We start from the raw sequence: 22595 nt of genomic DNA, 5'->3' as shown, positions 1-22595 counted from the left end.
TGGTGCTAGGATTAAGCTCCTACTATTGCCGTGTACAACAGAGAGACTTTATGGTGCTGGGATTATGCTCCTACTATTGCCGTGTACAACAGAGAGACCTTATGGTGCTGGGATTATGCTCCTACTATTGCCGTGTACAACAGAGAGACCTTATGGTGCTGGGATTATGCTCCTACCTATTGAGGTGTACAACAGAGAGACTTTATGGTGCTGAGGATTATGCTCCTACTATTGCCATGTACAACAGAGAGACCTTATGGTGCTGGGATTATGCTCCTACTATTGCCATGTACAACACAGAGACCTTATGGTGCTGAGATTATGCTCCTACTATTGCCATGTACAACAGAGAGACCTTATGGTGCTGGGATTATGCTCCTACTATTGCCATGTACAACAGAGACCTTATGGTGCTGGGATTATGATCCTACTATTGCCATGTACAACAGAGAGACCTTATGGTGCTGGGATTATGCTCCTACTATTGCCGTGTACAACAGAGAGACCTTATGGTGCTGGGATTATGCTCCTACTATTGCCGTGTACAACAGAGAGACCTTATGGTGCTGGGATTATGCTCCTACTATTGCCATGTACAACAGAGAGACTTTATGGTGCTGGGATTATGCTCCTACTATTGCCGTGTACAACAGAGACTTTATGGTGCTGGGATTATGCTCCTACTATTGCCGTGTACAACAGAGAGACCTTATGGTGCTGGGATTATGCTCCTACTATTGCCGTGTACAACAGGGAGACCTTATGGTGCTGGGATTATGCTCCTACTATTGCCGTGTACAACAGGGAGACCTTATGGTGCTGGGATTATGCTCCTACTATTGCCGTGTACAATAGAGAGACCTTATGGTGCTGGGATTATGCTCCTACTATTGCCGTGTACAACAGAGACTTTATGGTGCTGGGATTATGCTCCTACTATTGCCATGTACAACACAGAGACTTTATGGTGCTGGGATTATGCTCCTACTATTGCCGTGTACAACAGAGAGACTTTATGGTGCTGGGATTATGCTCCTACTATTGCCGTGTACAACAGAGAGACCTTTATGGTGCTGAGATTATGCTCCTACTATTGCCGTGTACAACAGAGACTTTATGGTGCTGGGATTATGCTCCTACTATTGCCGTGTACAACAGAGAGACTTATGGTGCTGGGATTATGCTCCTACTATTGCCATGTACAACAGAGAGACCTTATGGTGCTGGGATTATGCTCCTACTATTGCCGTGTACAACAGAGAGACTTTATGGTGCTGGGATTATGCTCCTACTATTGCCGTGTACAACAGAGAGACCTTATGGTGCTGAGATTATGCTCCTACTATTGCCGTGTACAACAGAGACCTTATGGTGCTGGGATTATGCTCCTACTATTGCCGTGTACAACAGAGAGACCTTATGGTGCTGAGATTATGCTCCTACTATTGCCGTGTACAACAGAGAGACCTTATGGTGCTGAGATTATGCTCCTACTATTGCCGTGTACAACAGAGACCTTATGGTGCTGGGATTATGCTCCTACTATTGCCGTGTACAACAGAGAGACCTTATGGTGCTGGGATTATGCTCCTACTATTGCCGTGTACAACAGAGAGACCTTATGGTGCTGAGATTATGCTCCTACTATTGCCGTGTACAACAGAGAGACCTTATGGTGCTGAGATTATGCTCCTACTATTGCCATGTACAACAGATAGACCTTATGTTGCTGGGATTATGCTCCTACTATTGCCATGTACAACAGGGAGACTTTATGGTGCTGGGATTATGCTCCTACTATTGCCATGTACAACAGAGAGACCTTATGGTGCTGAGATTATGCTCCTACTATTGCCATGTACAACACAGAGACCTTATGGTGCTGGGATTATGCTCCTACTATTGCTGTGTACTACAGAGACTTTATGGTGCTGGGATTATGCTCCTACTATTGCCATGTACAACACAGAGACCTTATGGTGCGGAGATTATGCTCCTACTATTGCCATGTACAACAGGGAGACTTTATGGTGCTGGGATTATGCTGCTACTATTGCCGTGTACAACAGAGAGACCTTATGGTGCTGGGATTAAGCTCCTACTATTGCCGTGTACAACAGAGAGACGTTATGGTGCTGGGATTATGCTCCTACTATTGCTGTGTACAACAGAGAGACCTTATGGTGCTGGGATTATGCTCCTACTATTGCCGTGTACAACAGAGAGACTTTATGGTGCTGGGATTATGCTCCTACTATTGAGGTGTACAACAGAGAGACCTTATGGTGCTGAGATTATGCTCCTACTATTGCCATGTACAACAGAGAGACCTTATGGTGCTGGGATTATGCTCCTACTATTGCCATGTACAACAGGGAGACTTTATGGTGCTGGGATTATGCTCCTACTATTGCCGTGTACAACAGAGAGACTTTATGGTGCTGGGATTATGCTCCTACTATTGCCATGTACAACAGAGACCTTATGGTGCAGGGATTAAGCTCCTACTATTGCTGTGTACAACAGAGAGACCGTTTGGTGCTAGGATTATGCTCCTACTATTGCCGTGTACAACAGGGAGACCTTATGGTGCTGGGATTAAGCTCCTACTATTGCCATGTACAACACAGAGACTTTATGGTGCTGGGATTATGCTCCTACTATTGCCATGTACAACAGGGAGACTTTATGGTGCTGGGATTGTGCTCCTACTATTGCCATGTACAACACAGAGACCTTATGGTGCTGGGATTAAGCTCCTACTATTGCCATGTACAACACCGAGACTTTATGGTGCTGGGATTGTGCTCCTACTATTGCCATGTACAACACAGAGACCTTATGGTGCTGGGATTAAGCTCCTACTATTGCCATGTACAACACAGAGACTTTATGGTGCTGGGATTATGCTCCTACTATTGCCATGTACAACACAGAGACCTTATGGTGCTGGGATTAAGCTCCTACTATTGCCATGTACAACAGAGACCTTATGGTGCTGGGATTATGCTCCTATTATTGCCGTGTACAACTGAGAGACCTTATGGTGCTGGGATTAAGCTCCTACTATTGCCATGTACAACACAGAGACCTTATGGTGCTGGGATTATGCTCCTACACAGAGACCTTATGGTGCTGGGATTATGCTCCTACTATTGCCATGTACAACAGAGACCTTATGGTGCTGGGATTATGCTCCTACTATTGCCGTGTACAACAGAGAGACTTTATGGTGCTGAGATTATGCTCCTACTATTGCCGTGTACAACACAGAGACCTTATGGTGCTGGGATTATGCTCCTACTATTGCCATGTACAACAGAGAGACCTTATGGTGCTGGGATTATGCTCCTACTATTGCCGTGTACAACACAGAGACCTTATGGTGCTGGGATTATGCTCCTACTATTGCCATGTACAACAGAGAGACCTTATGGTGCTGGGATTATGCTCCTACTATTGCCATGTACAACAGAGAGACTTTATGGTGCTGGGATTGTGCTCCTACTATTGCCATGTACAACACAGAGACTTTATGGTGCTGGGATTATGCTCCTACTATTGCCATGTACAACAGAGAGACCTTATGGTGCTTAGATTATGCTCCTACTATTGCCGTGTACAACAGAGAGACCTTATGGTGCTGAGATTATGCTCCTACTATTGCCGTGTACAACACAGAGACCTTATGGTGCTGAGATTATGCTCCTACTATTGCCGTGTACAACAGAGAGACCTTATGGTGCTGGGATTATGCTCCTACTATTGCCATGTACAACAGAGACTTTATGGTGCTGAGATTATGCTCCTACTATTGCCATGTACAACAGAGACTTTATGGTGCTGGGATTATGCTCCTACTATTGCCATGTACAACAGAGAGACCTTATGGTGCCGGGATTATGCTCCTACTATTGCCGTGTACAACAGAGAGACCTTATGGTGCTGAGATTATGCTCCTACTATTGCCATGTACAACAGGGAGACCTTATGGTGCTGGGATTATGCTCCTACTATTGCCATGTACAACAGAGAGACCTTATGGTGCTGGGATTATGCTCCTACTATTGCCATGTACAACAGGGAGACCTTATGGTGCTGGGATTATGCTCCTACTATTGCCGTGTACAACACAGAGACCTTATGGTGCTGGGATTATGCTCCTACTATTGCAGTGTACAACACAGAGACCTTATGGTGCTGGGATTATGCTCCTACTATTGCAGTGTACAACACAGAGACCTTATGGTGCTGGTATTATGCTCCTACTATTGCCATGTACAACACAGACCTTATGGTGCTGGGATTATGCTCCTACTATTGCCGTGTACAACAGAGAGACTTTATGGTGCTGAGATTATGCTCCTACTATTGCCGTGTACAACAGAGAGACCTTATGGTGCTGGGATTATGCTCCTACTATTGCCGTGTACAACACAGAGACCTTATGGTGCCGGGATTATGCTCCTACTATTGCTATGTACAACACAGACCTTATGGTGCTGGGATTATGCTCCTACTATTGCCGTGTACAACAGAGAGACTTTATGGTGCTGGGATTATGCTCCTACTATTGCCATGTACAACAGAGACTTTATGGTGCTGGGATTATGCTCCTACTATTGCCATGTACAACAGAGACTTTATGGTGCTGGGATTATGCTCCTACTATTGCCATGTACAACAGAGACTTTATGGTGCTGGGATTATGCTCCTACTATTGCCGTGTACAACAGAGAGACTTTATGGTGCTGGGATTATGCTCCTACTATTGCCGTGTACAACAGAGAGACCTTATGGTGCTGGGATTATGCTCCTACTATTGCCGTGTACAACAGAGAGACCTTATGGTGCTGGGATTATGCTCCTACTATTGCCGTGTACAACAGAGAGACCTTATGGTGCTGAGATTGTGCTCCTACTATTGCCATGTACAACAGAGAGACCTTATGGTGCTGGGATTATGCTCCTACTATTGCCGTGTACAACACAGAGACCTTATGGTGCTGGGATTGTGCTCCTACTATTGCCATGTACAACAGAGAGACCTTATGGTGCTGGGATTATGCTCCTACTATTGCCGTGTACAACAGAGAGACCTTATGGTGCGAGGATTATGCTCCTACTATTGCCATGTACAACAGAGAGACCTTATGGTGCTGGGATTATGCTCCTACTATTGCCATGTACAACAGAGAGACTTTATGGTGCTGGGATTGTGCTCCTACTATTGCCGTGTACAACAGAGAGACCTTATGGTGCGAGGATTATGCTCCTACTATTGCCATGTACAACAGAGAGACTTTATGGTGCTGGGATTATGCTCCTACTATTGCCATGTACAACAGAGACTTTATGGTGCTGGGATTATGCTCCTATTATTGCCGTGTACAACTGAGAGACCTTATGGTGCTGAGATTATGCTCCTACTATTGCCGTGTACAACAGAGACTTTATGGTGCTGAGATTATGCTCCTACTATTGCCGTGTACAACAGAGACCTTATGGTGCTGAGATTATGCTCCTACTATTGCCGTGTACAACAGAGAGACCTTATGGTGCTGGGATTATGCTCCTACTATTGCCATGTACAACACAGAGAGACCTTATGGTGCTGGGATTATGCTCCTACTATTGCCATGTACAACAGAGAGACCTTATGGTGCTAGGATTATGCTCCTACTATTGCCGTGTACAACAGAGAGACCTTATGGTGCTGGGATTATGCTCCTACTATTGCCATGTACAACAGAGACCTTATGGTGCTGGGATTATGCTCCTACTATTGCCGTGTACAACAGAGAGACTTTATGGTGCTGGGATTATGCTCCTACTATTGCCGTGTACAACAGAGACCTTATGGTGCTGGGATTATGCTCCTACTATTGCCGTGTACAACAGAGAGACCTTATGGTGCTGGGATTATGCTCCTACTATTGCCATGTACAACAGAGACCTTATGGTGCTGGGATTATGCTCCTACTATTGCCGTGTACAACAGAGAGACCTTATGGTGCTGGGATTATGCTCCTACTATTGCCGTGTACAACAGGGAGACCTTATGGTGCTGGGATTATGCTCCTACTATTGCCGTGTACAACAGGGAGACTTTATGGTGCTGAGATTATGCTCATACTATTGCCGTGTACAACAGAGACCTTATGGAGCTGGGATTATGCTCCTACTATTGCCGTGTACAACAGAGACCTTATGGTGCTGAGATTATGCTCCTACTATTGCCGTGTACAACACAGAGACTTTATGGTGCTGAGATTATGCTCATACTATTGCCGTGTACAACAGAGACCTTATGGTGCTGGGATTATGCTCCTACTATTGCCATGTACAACAGAGACCTTATGGAGCTGGGATTATGCTCCTACTATTGTCGTGTACAACAGAGACCTTATGGTGCTGAGATTATGCTCCTACTATTGCCGTGTACAACACAGAGACTTTATGGTGCTGAGATTATGCTCCTACTATTGCCGTGTACAACAGAGACCTTATGGTGCTGGGATTATGCACCTACTATTGCCATGTACAACACAGAGACTTTATGGTGCTGGGATTATGCTCCTACTATTGCCATGTACAACAGAGACCTTATGGAGCTGGGATTATGCTCCTACTATTGTCGTGTACAACAGAGACCTTATGGTGCTGAGATTATGCTCCTACTATTGCCGTGTACAACACAGAGACTTTATGGAGCTGGGATTATGCTCCTACTATTGCCGTGTACAACAGAGACCTTATGGTGCTGAGATTATGCTCCTACTATTGCCATGTACAACAGAGACCTTATGGAGCTGGGATTATGCTCCTACTATTGCTGTGTACTACAGAGACCTTATGGTGCTGGGATTATGCTCCTACTATTGCCGTGTACAACACAGAGACTTTATGGTGCTGAGATTATGCTCCTACTATTGCCGTGTACAACAGAGAGACCTTATGGTGCTGAGATTATGCTCCTACTATTGCCGTGTACAACACAGAGACCTTTTGGTACTAACACAATCCTTAAAGGGACACTGAACCCAAATTTTTTCTTTAGTGATTCAGATAGAGCATGCAATTTTAAGCAACTTTCTAATTTACTCCTATTATAAATTTTTCTTCGTTCTCTTTATTTGAAAAAGAAGGCATCTAAAATAAGGAGCCAGCAAATTTTTGGTTCAGACCACGGACAGCACTTGTTTATTGGTGCTGTCCAATCAGCAAGGACAACCCACGTTGTGTCTCTTTAAATCATTATCTCTGAATCCTGGCTCCGCCCCCAAGTCCCAGATTCTGCTATTGCCACACATGGTTTTTGGGGATGGTGCCTAATATATGTTGAGGAGTCTATAAATGTCTCCCTTATAAACCTATTTAATTCCAAAACAAGCTTTGACTTGCTGCCAAAATAATAATCCCATTCTCTAAACCGGTCATTATTGTTGTCATTTACTGTTCATCCCCAACTGATTCACTGCAAGACAAATCTCAGCTAATTAAAGAAAGTGCCTCCTAGTATGGGTGAATTGCTGGTTCCTGGCGGCTTTAAACTGGTTAAGACCCCAACAACAATACATTTTGCTAAGTCTTTCAAGCAATTAAAGGGACATGAAACTAAAAATGTTTCTTTCATGATTCAGATAGAGAATATAAATTTTAAACATTTCAATTTACTTCTATTATTTAATTTGTTTCATTCTTCAGATATCCTTTGTTGAAAAAAACAACAATGCACATGGGTGAGCCGATCACACGAGGCATCTGTGCAGCCACCAATCAGCAACTGCTAAGTCTATTTAGATATGCTTTTTAAGAAAGAATATCAAGAGAACAAAGCAAATTAGATAATAAAAGTTAAATTGGAGAGTTGTTTAAAATTGCTGCTCTTTCTGAATCATGAAAGTATAAATTTGGGTGTTATGTCCCTCTAATATCCACTACCATTGGTTTAAATCCTTTATCCTCCAACCATTCTCCCCTGGACTGGATACTTGTGTCCTGCCCAAGTAGGATTCTGGAATTTACTAAATGTATTTACTGACCACTCCCTCATTCACTGTGTCCGTAAAATAAAGCCTGTAACGGTACCAACAGGATACCAAGGGTTAACACCAGGGAACAATGTCCTGAACAGGGAATCAGCAATTCACAACCCAGCCAGTTTTCAGGTTTAAAACAGAATGATCTTTATTAAGGGCCATATGCCCAGTATTTATGCAGGTCAGACCCCAGATGGGGGGGGGGGTTGAAAGAATGTTGTACATTAGATGGAGGGAACACGCCCTTGACATGATACAATAGATTTACCTTGCTTAAGCAGATAACAACTTAAACACCAGACACGTTTGGCTCTTCTTATCACTTAGGCGTTTTCTCTCTGAGGGTGATTAAACAATGGACTGTTTATCACTAACTTTAATGACAGTGCACAATAGCTGAGGCTAAAGCTGAACACAGTTAACTCCTTCAGTACTGACAGAAGGGTCTGTCACATCTACATAGCACAATATACAGCCTATAGATAACCTTTCTTACATTATAGTCCAGAAGTGGCTAGGTTTGCCACAATGCTCCCCCAGAACCAAGCCGGCATACACAGTCTGATCCCAACGGATCGGCTTGGGGATGTCCGGGGAAGTACTCACAGATAACTTTTCAAGTTCAGTTTGTCTGGACAACCCGTCGGCGTTACCGTTTTGTTTCCCTGGGCGGTAATGGATTGTTAAGTCGAAGGGCTGCAGCGCCAAACTCAAGCGCAGCAGCCTAGCATTGTCCCCGGCCACACGGTTCAGCCACACCAACGGGTTGTGATCTGTGAGTAAGGAAAAAGTTTGTCCATACAGGTACGGCTGCAACTTTTTGAGGGCCCACACCACGGCCAGGCATTCTTTTTCGATGGCGGCGAAGCTTACTTCACAGGGCAACAACTTTCGGCTCAAGTAAGCTTCAGGGTGCCTAGTGGCGTAGTCCACCACGGTTAAAATGTACCTCTTCCCGGAGGGACTGGGCTTTGGGTAGTCACAGAGTTAACATCAGCGGGACCCATGGGAGCATAGGCAGAAACAAGGGGGGCCAAGTCATTTCCAAGGAGAACATCAGCAGGTAAGTCCTTCTTGACCCCCACATTCACAGGTCTAGCTCCGACTCCCCAATCCAAATGTACCCTGGCAACAGGTAGGCGGAACACAGTGCCCCCTGCTACCCTCACAGCCACAGTGTCTCCAGTGTGCTGTTTCTCAGGCACCAAGTTCTCTTGAAGCAAGGTCATGGTAGCACCAGTATCCCGTAGACCACTGACCTCCTTCCCATTCACTTTAACCCGTTGCCGGTTATTCCGGTGGGCAGCTTGCACGGGGTTTGCTTCATGTAGGCTGCCCCAGCATTCTGGCGCCTCTACGTAGTGGGCCGCAGGCTGAGGATTAAGTGGGATTCCGCCGGCGGGTCTTCTCCAGGACTGTGCTTGATTCGCTGCGTTTAGGGGACACTCTGGTCTTTTGTGCCCTAGTTGCTTACATCCAAAGCACCGAATAGGTTGTGAGTAGCCCCGCAAATTGAACCTGGCTCTCTGAGGGTAGTTCGTGGCCGGAGGCCGTGTGGTATAGCGGTGCGCCGGGGGCTGGTAACTGGCAGCTGCTGGAGTGACTGGGGGTCTGTACTCGTACTGCCACGGATCCGCCAGTGTGTGCTGTATCCGGCACCAAATGGGGAGCTATCAGGGTTAAAGTAGCTCCCGAATCCCGAAGTCCCTGGACCTCCTTCCCCTCTACGGTCACCAGCTGGCGGTGATGTTGCCGGTTATCGGTGGCCCGGACTGACATCACCTCATGCAGAATTCCCAGGGGTTCCTCGGCTTGGGTGCTCAACACCTCATGAGCGGCTGGCTCCGTTTGGTAATGGTGAGCAGCCGCCCTTGGGGCCAGGTTCTGTCTGACCTGGTTCCAAGCTTGTCTGCTCCGATTTTGGGTGCACTCACGTGCCATATGTCCCCACTGCTTGCAGGTGTGGCATTGTATATTCGCCCGTCCGTTGTATCGTGAGGGGGGTGGTGGATTCCCTGGGGCTGGGCGAAAAGGTGCCGCTGTGGGGTTGTTAGGCTGTAGTCCATGGTGCCTCCTGGCATCAAAATGCTGGTCTGCTAATCTGGCTGCTTCGGTTAAGGTGAGGGGTTTTCGATCTCTCACACATTCTTGGGCTTCTGGGGACAAGCCGTTAAAGAATTGTTCCAACAGCATCATTTGTCGCAATTCTTACATGGTGGAAGCTTGGCTGGCCTGTATCCACCCTTGAGATGCTTGATCCAGCTTGTGGGCCCACTCTGCATGTGAATCTCTTTCTGGCTTGCGCAGGCCTCTAAACTTGCGCCGGTATGCCTCTGGGGTAATGGCATATCTTTCCAAGATCGCTCTCTTCACTTTAGCGTAATCCTTGCTGTCCTCCCTGGGTACAGCGCGATACGCTTCCGCTGCTCTACCGGCTAGCTTGCCTGCTAGCACCGGCACCCATACGGACTGCTCCAAATCATGTAATTCGCACAGTCTCTCAAAATCCTGTAAATACCCATCGATCTCATCCTTCTCCTCACAAAACATTTTAAATGCATGGTATGGGATTTTGGGTCTTACTGGGTTGCTGAGTGCGTCCAAAATGGATTCTGCTCGGGAGGATGCATTCCGCGGACTGTGTGCCATCACGTACTCCTGCACATCTGCCATTACCACGGATAGCATATCCCGTGGTACAGGTTGGGGTAAAAATTCCAGCCTGGTCCTCATTTCCCTCTGGTATAGGGTCTCCTCCATGGCTGCTGGAGGCGTAGCGCTGCGAGCTCTGTCTCCCTCCATCAGCTCAGCAATTAATATAGCCTTGGGTTTGCTGCTGCCTATCTTTCCCCTGGTTTATAGCAGTTCCTTTAACGTTTGTCTCTTTAGCTTAGAATAAACCATCTCCATTCACTTCGGTCCCTGGTACTCCTTCCATCTTAGTCAGTATTGTAGTAATCCCCCTCTTCCTGAGGTTACTGGCTTGTGTAGTTGCTCTTCTGGGCGATAAGGTTCATTCCGTAGCTTGCCACCAATTGTAACGGTACCAACAGGATACCAAGGGTTAACACCAGGGAACAATGTCCTGAACAGGGAATAAGCAATTCACAACCCAGCCAGTTTTCAGGTTTAAAACAGAATGATCTTTATTAAGGGCCATATGCCCAGTATTTATGCAGGTCAGACCCCAGATGGGGGGGTTGAAAGAATGTTGTACATTAGATGGAGGGAACACGCCCTTGACATGATACAATAGATTTACCTTGCTTAAGCTGATAACAATTTAAACACAAGACACATTTGGCTTTTCTTATCACCTAAGCATCTGCTCTCTGAGGGTGATTAAACAATGGACTGTTTATCACTAACTTTAATGACAGTGCACAATAGCTGAGGCTAAAGCTGAACACAGTTAACTCCTTCAGTACTGACAGAAGGGTCTGTCACATCTACATAGCACAATATACAGCCTATAGATAACCTTTCTTACATTATAGTCCAGAAGTGGCTAGGTTTGCCACAAAGCCTATTAAATCAGTTCCTAAAATCACCACTGTTAGGTCGTTTCAGAACTTTAACCCCCAGGGTTTCCTAACTCGAGGTCTGCTGAGACCTAAGGTAGATGCGCTCGCCGCTCCCTTAAGTCTGAGCTTCTAGAAAGGAGCATGGATATTGTTACGGTACCAACTGTGTACCAAGGGTTAATACCAGATGAACAATGTCCTGCATAGGGAATCAGCAATTCACAACCCAGCCAGTTTCAGGTTTAAAACAGAATGTCTCCTTTATTTGAAGGCAGCACACAGATTTATACACCCTGGCTTCAGGTTACAAAGGGCATTGGTTTAACAGTAAAGCAGACATATGAACAATGCATCAAACCTCTAACAATTGTCTATTGACAGGTAAAACAGATTAACATATTAAGTTAATTAACTAGGGAAGAACGTTTACTCAGACAATCTGATGTTGGGCAGTCTAGTTAACATAATCACACAAGGACACAATCAGTTTACCCAGACAGACTCCTGAGACACAATCAGATCTGAAACATACATAGAATACATCTTATTACTGAATATAGGAACAGTTCTTATTAGCTATAAAGTCTTTTATGCCCACTTGGCTTATAGAGTCACAATTGCTCCCACAAGGGGCACTCACACCCTGTACCCATCCTGTATTTATGGATACAGGGTGACATAGACATAAGACAGAGTTATGAAAGTACATGGGGTGTCCAGCATATAACATTCCATATTTCCATGCAGTCTCTGGGTATCCTTAAGCCCATGTACCTCCAGCCCAAAGAATGTTCCATAACAGGCCCTCCAATGTACAATGGCGAGATTGGTTTTGTCACAGATATTATAGACCTGCTGGAACTCAGAGTAGAAAAAGTCCCCTGCCAAGTCCAGGTCAGGTATTGGGGAAGTCTCTGCCATGGAATATGGTTAAGGTCACACAGTGCAGAGGTCAGTAGGGAGGTTTAATCCCCCCCTCATACACAGCGCAGAGCTCAGTAGGGAGGTTTAACACCCCCCCCCCCTCACACACACACAGCACAGAGGTCAGAAGGGAGGTTTAATCCCCCCCTCACACACACAGCACAGAGATCAGTAGGGAGGTTTAATCCCCCCCCCCACACACAGCGCAGAGGTCAGTAGGGAGGTTTAACCCCCCCCCCTCACACACACACACAGCACAGAGGTCAGAAGGGAGGTTTAATCCCCCCCCCCCTCACACACACAGCACAGAGGTCAGTAGGGAGGTTTAATCCCCCCCCCCCTCACACACAGCGCAGAGGTCAGTAGGGAGGTTTAATCCCCCCCTCACACACACAGCGCAGAGCTCAGTAGGGAGGCTTCACCCCCCCTCACACACAGTGCAGAGGTCAGTAGGGAGGTTTAATCCCGCCCCCCCCCCACACACAGCACAGAGCTCAGTAGGGAGGTTTAATCCCGCCCCCCCCTCACACACAGCACAGAGCTCAGTAGGGAGGTTTAATCCCCCCCCCCCTCACACACACAGCGCAGATGTCAGTAGGGAGGTTTAATCCCCCCTCCCTCACACACAGTGCAGAGCTCAGTAGGGAGGTTTAATCCCCCCCCCTCACACACACACAGCACAGAGGTCAGTAGGGAGGTTTAATCCCCCCCCCCCACACACACAGCACAGAGGTCAGTAGGGAGGTTTAATCCCCCCCCTCACACAGCACAAAGGTCAGTAGGGAGGTTTAATCCCCGACCCCCTCACACACACAGCGGTCAATAGGGAGGTTTAAATTCCCCCCCAACAGACAGCGCAGAAGTCAGTAGGGAGGTTTAATCCCCCCCCCCTCTCCTCACACACAGCGCAGAGGTCAGTAGGGGAGAAAAAGAAAATTTATGCTTACCTGATAAATTTGTTTCTTTTTAGACACGATGAGTCCACGGATCATCATCCTTACTTGTGGGATTTCACCTCCTGGTCAGCAGGAGGAGGCAAAGAGCACCACAGCAGAGCTGCTATATATAGTTCCTCCCTTCCCTCCCACTCCAGTCATTCGACCGAAGTTTGGAAGAGAAAGGAAAAGCCAAGGAGCAGAGGTGACTGAAGTTTACAAAAAAGAACAACCTGTCTTAAGAGAACAGGGCAGGCCGTGGACTCATCGTGTCTAAAAAGAAACAAATTTATCAGGTAAGCATACATTTTCTTTTCTTTTTAAAGACACGATCAGGCCCATTTATCAAGCTCCGTACGGAGCTTGAAGGGCCGTGTTCCTGGCGAGTCTTCAGACTCGCCAGAAACACAACTTATGAAGCAGCGGTCTAAAGACCGCTGCTCCATAACCCTGTCCGCCTGCTCTGAACAGGCGGATAGGAATCGCCGGACATCAACCCGATCGAATACGATCGGGTTGATTGACAGCTCCCTGCTGGCGGCCGATTGGCCGCGAGTCAGCAAGGGGCGGCGTTGCACCAGCAGCTCTTGTGAGCTGCTGGTGCAATGTTAAATGCGGAGAGCGTATTGCTCTCCGCATTTAGCGAGGTCTTGCGGACCTGATCCGCAGTGTCGGATCAGGTCCGCAAGCCCTTTGATAAATGGGCCTGGATGAGTCCACGGATCATCATCCTTACTTGTGGGATACAATACCAAAGCTAGAGTACACGGATGATAAGGGAGGGACAAGACAGGGAACCTAAAGAGAAGGCACCACTTCTTGAAGAACCTTTCCCCCAAAAGCAGCCTCAACCGAGGCAAAGGTATCAAATTTGTCAAATTTAGAAAAAGTGTGAAGAGAAGACCAAGTCGCAGCCTTGCAAATCTGTTCTACAGAAGCATCATTGTTGAATGCCCATGAGGAAGCAACAGCCCTGGAGGAATGAGACGTAACTCTTTCAGGAGGCTGCTGTCCAGCAGTCTCATATGCAAAGCGGATGATACTCTTCAGCCAAAAAGAAAGAGAGGTAGCCATAGCTTTCTGACCCTTACGTTTTCCTGAGAAAATTAGAAACAGAGAAGAAGACTGACGATAGTCCTTAGTTGCTTGTAAGTAAAACTTTAAAGCACGGACTATGTCCAAATTGTGCAGAAGAGGTACTTTCTGAGAAGTATTAGGACACAAGGAAAGAACAACAAGCTCATGATTAATATTCCTGTCTGACACAACCTTAGGAAGGAACCCTAGTTTAGTATGTAAGACTACCTTATCCGAATGGAAAATAAGGTAAGGCAAATTGTATTGTAACACCGAAAGCTCAGACACTCTTCAAACTGAAGAAATGGCAACAAGAAATAAAAAAACTTTCCAAGATAACAACTTAATATCTAAGGAATGCATAGGCTCAAACGGAGCCTCTTGAAGAACTTTAAGAACTAAATTCAGACTCCATGGAGGAGTAATTGGTTTAAACACAGGCCTGATTCTAACCAAAGCCTGACAAAAGGATTGAACACCTGGGACATCTGCCAGACGTTTGTGTAACAAAACAGATAAGGCAGAGATCTGACCCTTTAGGGAACTTGCCGATAAACCCTTCTCCAATCCTTCTTGGAGAAAGGACAAAATTCTGGGAATCCTAACTACTCCATGGGTAGCCCTTGGATTCACACCAATAAAGATATTTACGCCATATCTTAAGGTAAATCTTTCTAGTTACAGGCTTACGCGCCTGAATTAAGGTCTCTATGACCGAATCAGAAAAACCCCGCTTGGATAGTATTAAGCGTTCAATCTCGAAGCAGTTAGCTTCAGAGAAATTAGATTTGGATGAAGGAAGGGTCCTTTAACGAGAAGATCCTTCCTCAATGGCAGTCTCCAAGGTGGCAGGGATGACATGTCGACCAGATCGGCATACCAAATCCTGTGAGGCCACGCAGGAGCAATGAGGATCACTGATGACCTCTCTTGTTTGATTCGAGCAATGACTCGAGGAAGAAGCGCAAACGGAGGAAATAGGTATGCAAGATTGAAGGACCAAGGAACCGCCAGAGCATCTATCAGTTATGCCTGGGGTTCCCTTGACCTCGACCTGTACCTCAGTAGCTTGGCATTCTGACGAGATGCCATGAGATGCAACTCTGGCCGACCCCATTTGAGAATCAGGATGGAGAACACTTCCGGATGGAGTTCCCACTCTCCCGGATGTAAAGTCTGCCTGCTCAGAAAATCAGCCTCCCAGTTGTCCACCCCTGGGATATGGATCGCTGACAGATGACAAGAATGGGCCTCCGCCCACCGGATTATTTTGGCTACCTCGGTCATTGCTAAGGAAACTCCTCGTTCCTCCTTGATGATTGATGTAAGCCACTGTCGTTATGTTGTCCGTCTGGAATCTGATAAACTGGGCCGAAGCCAACTGAGGCCAGGCGAGCATTGAAAATCACTCTCAATTCCAGGATGTTTATAAAAAGAACAGACTGGCTGAGTCCACACTCCCTGAGCCTTTAGGGAACCCCAAACAGCTCCCCACCCTAGAAGGCTGGCATCTGTTGTCACAATCACCCAGGACGGTCTGCGAAAGCATGTTCCCTGGGATAGATGATCCAGAGACAACCACCATTGAAGCGAGTCCCTTGTCTCCCGATCCAGGGTTATTCGAGGACACAAGTCTGCATAACCTCCATTCCACTGCCTGAGCATGTTTAACTGCAGAGGTCTGAGGTGAAACCGAGAAAACGGAATGATGTCCATCCCGCCACCATCAATCAGATTACTTCCATACACTGGGCCACTGACAGCCGAGGATTGGACTGAAAGTCACCCTTGTCTTCGGAATTAAGGAACTCTTTTCCAGATTTACCTTCCACCCGTGAGTTCTCAGGAAGGACAGTACAATGTCGGTATAAGCCCCTGCTTGTTGACAAGATGGCGCCTGGATTAGAATATCGTTCAGATAAGGCGCCACCGCAATGCCCCGCAGTCTTAGAACTGCCAGCAAAGAGCCACAAACTGAAAGTGCTTGTCCAGAAAAGCAAACCTTAGGAACTTGTGATGATCTCTGTGGATAGGAACATGAAGGTATACATCCTTTAAGTACACTGTCGTCATAAATTGACCCTCCTGGATCAATGGAAGAATGGTACGAATAGTTTCCATCTTGAATGATGGAACTCTGAGAAACTTGTTTAAACCCTTGAGATCTAATATGGTCTGAAGGTTCCCTCTTTTTTGGGAACCACAAACAGATTTGAATAAAAACCCTGCCCCTGTTCCTTTACTGGAACGGGAACAATTACTCCCAAGGAGGAGAGGTCTCTTACACAATGTAAGAATGCCTCTTCTTTATCTGGTTTGCAGATAATCTTGAAAGAATAAATCTTCCTCTGGGAGGAAAATTCTTGAATTCCAGTTTGTATCCCTGAGACACTATTTCTACCGCCCAGGGATCATGAACATCCCGAACCCAAGCCTGAATGAAAAAAAAAAAAAAAAAAAAAAAAAAGAGCCTGCCCCCTACCAAATCCGGTCCCGGATTGGGGGCATGCCCTTCATGCTGTTTTGGAATTAACAGCAGGCTTCTTGGATTTTTTTACCCTTGTTCCAAGACTGGTTTGGTCTCCAGGTAGACTTAGATTGCGAATAATTCCCTTCCTGTTTAGAAGAGGAAGAGAAGGAATTCCCCTTGAAATTCTGAAAGGAACGAAAATTACTTTGTCGTCCTTTATGTTTACTTCTCTTATCCTGAGGAAGAAGATGACCCTTACCTCCTGTGATATCAGAAATAATTTCCTTCAGGCCCGGTCCAAACAAGGTCTTCCCCTTGTAAGGAATTGCCAAAAGCTTAGACTTGGAAGATATGTCTGCCGACCAGGGCTTTAACCATAAAGCTCTGCGGGCAAGAATAGAAAACCCGGAACTCTTAGCCGCCAATTTAGTAATTTGCAGAGAAGCATCTGTAATAAAGGCATTAGCCAACTTTAGAGCTTTAATCCCATCTTGGATCTCCTCTAAAGTGGTTTCAGTTCTGAGAGACTCAGACAGAGCATCAAACCAATAAGCTGCTGCACTAGTGACCGTAGCAATGCACGCGGCCGGCTGCAATAGCAGACCCTGGTGAACATAAATCTTTTTCAGTAGACCCTCCATCTTTATGTCCATGGGATCTTTAAAAAGCACAACTATCCTAAATGGGAATAGTGGTTCGCTTGGCTAGGGTGGAAATAGCTCCTTCCACCTTAGGAACCGTCTGCAAAGTGTCCCTGATAGCGTCCGCTATAGGAAACATCTTCTTGAAAATAGGAGATGGGGGAAAAGGGAATACCTGGTCTCTCCCATTCCTTGGATATAATCTCAGAAGTTCGTTTTGGTAGTGGAAAAACGTCTGAGTAAGCAGGAACTTCAAAATATCTGTCCAATTTACTCGACTTACTTCTACTACTGTAGAATCACAATCTAAAGTCACCAACACCGCCCTGAGTAACAGGCGGAGGTGTTCTAGTTTAAACCTGAAAGATACAACCTTCGAATCAGTCAAAGGTAATGCACTTTCTGAATCTGAAATTTCGCCTTCTGATAGAACCTTCATACCCTCCAACTTAATTCCCTGGGAGGGTACATCCGAGATTGCCACCATGGCATCAGAAACCTCACCGATAACATGGGTGTCCTTCCTCTTACGCTTGCAACATAGGAAAAGCAGACAACGCATCAGAAATTGTAGAAGACATAATTGCAGCTATGTCTTTTTTTTTTAAATAAATATTTTTATTGAGGTCATAAAGAGTACAGGAGTACATTTGCAAGACATTTTTAGGCGACTCTGTTCATTTTACATAGTAAGCATAACATTGTAGATTAAATGTCCTACTCATATATGGCGGCCAGGCCACATGGGACTTCTGGCTCATATAATGAGACCTCCTTTCCTTAACGATAATACATGCAGTGCACGGCATCTAACAAAAATTGGTATAAAAATTAATCAGAGAACCTTTGTAACAGATAGCCTAAATAGATATAGTAGAGCTGTGGATCTCAGCTCAGTGTACATAAACAAAGATTAAAAAAAAAAGAGAAAGGAAAACAAAAAAAAACATCATTCGAATAAACTTTGCAGTAACATTAGTTAACATCAACATGGAAGTATCTTTAAACGGTACTATAACATGTAAGATAGACATGTTTGAAGACAGACCAAAAGAGAAAGAAAGAACATATTTAAGAAAAGAAAATAAAGAGGGGGATAGGAGAAAAAAAAAAAAAGTAGTGGGGGCGGGGGGCAGCAGGCCTAGGTCAGCGCGTTTTGTGGGAGCGTGTCCCATATGGACCACGTGTTGGGGTGCAAGTCAATGAGCCCCCTGTTTATGTACACCGCTTCCTCCATTGTTCGCACTGTAGAGAGTATCTCTATGACTTTCCCCAAATGGGGAGCATTGGGGTGTTTCCAATGTCTTGCGATAGCAAGCTTGGTGGACATCAGCAGATACACAGAGGTGCTTTAGTGGCTTGGGGAGTTTGGGTATATTAAGGTGTAGTAAATAGGTCTCAGGGCCTCTATCTGTCGGGAGGTCAAGGAGTCCACCCAGGGCAAGGACTCTAGTCCATAGCTTCTGGATTTCAGGGCAGCCCCACCAGATGTGTAGGTCATCTCCTTTTTGATTACAACCTCTCCAGCACCTGTCAGAGGTATCAGGTGCAAATCTACGCTGTCGGCTGGGTACCCAGTGCCACCTCGTCAGAAGTTTGTAAAAAAGTTCAAAGAGAGTTACACTATGCATGGCCTATCTTGTGTGTGCTATAGCTCTCATCCATTCCTGACTGTCAAAGACCATATCAAGATCTCTCTCCCAGGCTAGAATATTATGTGTCTTCTGGAGTGTAGGAAGATCCTGAATGCATTGGTAATGAACCCATTTGGTACCTGGACTCCCATAGTGAGAGCATGCGAGGTGCAGATTTAAAAAAAGTTCCAACTATATAGCAGTGACCGGAGACGTGTGACCTCGAAATGCATGTAACGTGGGATGGAGAAGCGTGTTATAAGAGTGGGTCTTGAAGCCCAAGCACTGTCGAAATACATATCTCTAATGGTCTCAATGGGAAGAGAGGACCAGACTGAGGCATTAGTCTGGGAGCCCCCTTAGGAGCCCCCGAATGCTATGTATAGGGGATGGATGGGGAGCCACCCTAGGGGAGTGGCGTAATTTATGCCAAAGACCAAGGCAATGGGGTTGGGAGTGATGGAGAGTGGTTTACAGTGCTGTGGGATCCATACTAGGTCCCGAAGCAATATGTCATGAGGCAAAGAATCCTGCTCTATTTCGAACCATTGGGGGTATTCCTTGTTGGGGCCCCAACTCGATATATGGGTTAGCATGCCAGCCTCATAATACATTCTAAGATTGGGGAGGCCTAGACCGACCTCCTCTATCTATTGGGGCCTGTAATATCTTCTTTGCAACTCTGGGATGAGTGTCAGCCCAGACATATCTATTAAGAAGCGATTGCGAACTATCTAGGACGGCATTGGGGGGCTGAAGGGGGAGGCATCTAAACAAATAAGTGAGTTTTGGGAGAAGCATCATTTTGAAGGCAAAGATCCTACCCATCCAAGAGACCACCATATACCTAGGGAGCAGGAGCGTCTGCCTGAGATCCCAAAGAAAATGGTAATAGTTTGTCGTCACCACATTCTTAAAGTCGTGTGACAGAAAAACACCTAAATGTTGCAGACCCTTTAGATTCCATTTAAAATTATGGCTAGCTTGGAGGGCTCAAAGTTGGACAGTGGGAATATGGAACGGGTAAGCCTCCGTTTTGGACACATTTAGCTTGTAAAACGATATCTCACCAAAGAGGTCAAAGAGATTCAAAAGATGGCGGAGCGATCGAGCAGGTGCTGATGCTCTAGAGCGTAAACAAGAAGACCTACTCATAGACCATACTAACCTCCTTTCTTATTCTGAAAATCTGGCTTGTCAGATTTCCTCTTTGGAGGCTAAGCTGGCGGACCTGGAGGATAGATCCAGAAGGAACAACTCACGAATTAGAGGAGTTCCAGAATCGGTCTCTCCTCAGGAGCTAGAGAACTACCTAAAGAAAAAACAACAAAAAAAAGTTACTGTCTCTTTAAGAGATCTCAAAACTAACCCTTATTGTATCCAAGGCTAATCAAATTGTTTAAGAAAAAAAACAGAAAAATAGAGGAAAAAACAAAACAAAACGATACTATGCCTTTAAATTTTAAAACTGCAACTTTTTTTTACAGCTTCTTTTGCGACAGAAAAAAAAAAACGTACCCCAGCAGTTAAATAAAAATACATTTAGAGACCTATACACCTCAGCAACTCTGCCAACAGAATCACTCCCTGACCGGAACTCTTGTAGTCTAACGATCCGGACACCTCAGGAACACAAAAGCGCTACAACCGCTTGTCGGATTCTTCAGAAAGACATGCGGTAATTGAGCCACATATACATCCACTCCTGTTTGCTTAGGACTGCGCAATAAGCAAGAGGAAGCGCGCAAAACTAAAGCCCCGCCCATCGTGGGCGTAACTTCCCCAAACACATCCTCGGAGTAATAGAAACTAAGGGACCGTAACCACCATTATAATAAAGTGAAACAAAATATCGTAGTCTGCTTATAAATTTAGCCAGCGACTACAAGCTTTCTCCCAGCCCCAGTACTTATGGCTGTCCAAACAAAACCCTCTATATAAAAGGGATTAATGTCCCCACATAAGAGATCCTGAATGAGTCTTATGTAAGCCACTAACGGCCTTCAAATAAAGATAAGGAGGCCACTTTACTCCGAGTTCCTTTTATTCCCCAGAATGAATAAAGTTAGCACTTACCGACAGCAGGACATTCCAGCAGTTGTAAGAGGTCCTCTCCCCTCCCATAGCCCTGTGGAATAAGATAAACCCGATTTAAATGTGCTTAGGCTATCTGGATTAGGGCAGCATAAAGGTATAGGAGGCGCAGTGAGAATTATGTACCACCAGTTCCTATTGCTCCAAAGCCACCAAAAGCTCTACTGTAGAGACGGATATGGACTACGCTACACCCTAGGATAAAGCAGCACTCTCTGGCACGACTTTAAAAATAATAAACTCTTGATTGAAGAATCTAACACCTCACTTTACCTCTTCCTATCACTAACGTAGGCAAAGAGAATGACTGGGGTGGGAGGGAAGGGAGGAGCTATATGTAAAGCTCTGCTTTGGTGCTCTTTGCCATCTTTTGCTGACCAGGATGTGAATATCCCACAAGTAAGGATGATGATCCGTGGACTCATTGTGTCTTTAAAAAGAAAAAGGTAGTCAGGGCTCCCCATACCTGACAGAGCTGTATTACATATAACAAGGTGCTACCTACCTGCTAGCTGAGGTGGATGATGCAGACAGAGGGTTGGTAAAAGTAACAACACACTCAACAATCTCTCCAGCTAGAAACACAGGACCACGGAGCAACTTGCCCAAAACTTCAATCATTGCTCAGAAGAGACGAGACAAAGCTCATAATCTGCAACACAAAAAAGGTAGCTCAATAGGGCAGCAAACTACTGAAGGGTTTATATTTCATTATAGCTTACGGCAAGAGACCATATCCAAGGTCTGTGTGACACCATCTGTCAGTAATAATGACAGTATAACACAGACTGTACACATGACACACTGACAGCTCTCTGGTCTGTTACTATATACAGGTTACATACACATGACACACTGACAGCTCTCTGGTCTGTTACTATATACAGGTTACATACACTGTATAACACAGGCTGTACACATGGCACACTGACAGCTCTCTGGTCTGCTGTTACTATATACAGGTTACATACACTGTATAACACAGGCTGTACACATGACACACTGACAGCTCTCTGGTCTGTTACTATATACAGGTTACATACACTGTATAACACAGGCTGTACACATGACACACTGACAGCTCTCTGGTCTGTTACTATATACAGGTTACATACACTGTATAACACAGACTGTACACATGACACACTGACAGCTCTCTGGTCTGTTACTATATACAGGTTACATACACTGTATAACACAGACTGTACACATGACACACTGACAGCTCTCTGGTCTGTTACTATATACAGGTTA

The 22595-nt window shown here is 45.6% G+C and overlaps 1 protein-coding gene across 1 annotated transcript in view; it reads right to left on the bottom strand.

Annotated features, from left to right (window-relative positions):
• The window catches only part of RGP1 (RGP1 homolog, RAB6A GEF complex partner 1), a 145747-nt gene extending 123757 nt beyond the window's left edge, over positions 1-21990 (bottom strand). The window contains exon 1 of the mRNA XM_053700955.1: positions 21847-21990. Within this exon, the coding sequence (XP_053556930.1) occupies positions 21847-21962 (116 nt within the window). The 5' untranslated portion in view covers positions 21963-21990. The remainder of the gene's footprint in view (positions 1-21846) is intronic.
• Positions 21991-22595: the final 605 nt, after the last annotated feature.

This window comes from Bombina bombina, chromosome 2 (assembly GCF_027579735.1).
Source record: "Bombina bombina isolate aBomBom1 chromosome 2, aBomBom1.pri, whole genome shotgun sequence".
Taxonomy (NCBI): domain Eukaryota; kingdom Metazoa; phylum Chordata; class Amphibia; order Anura; family Bombinatoridae; genus Bombina; species Bombina bombina.
The sequence above is the reverse complement of the archived record's forward strand: the minus strand, read 5'-3'. Positions and strand labels throughout refer to the sequence as shown.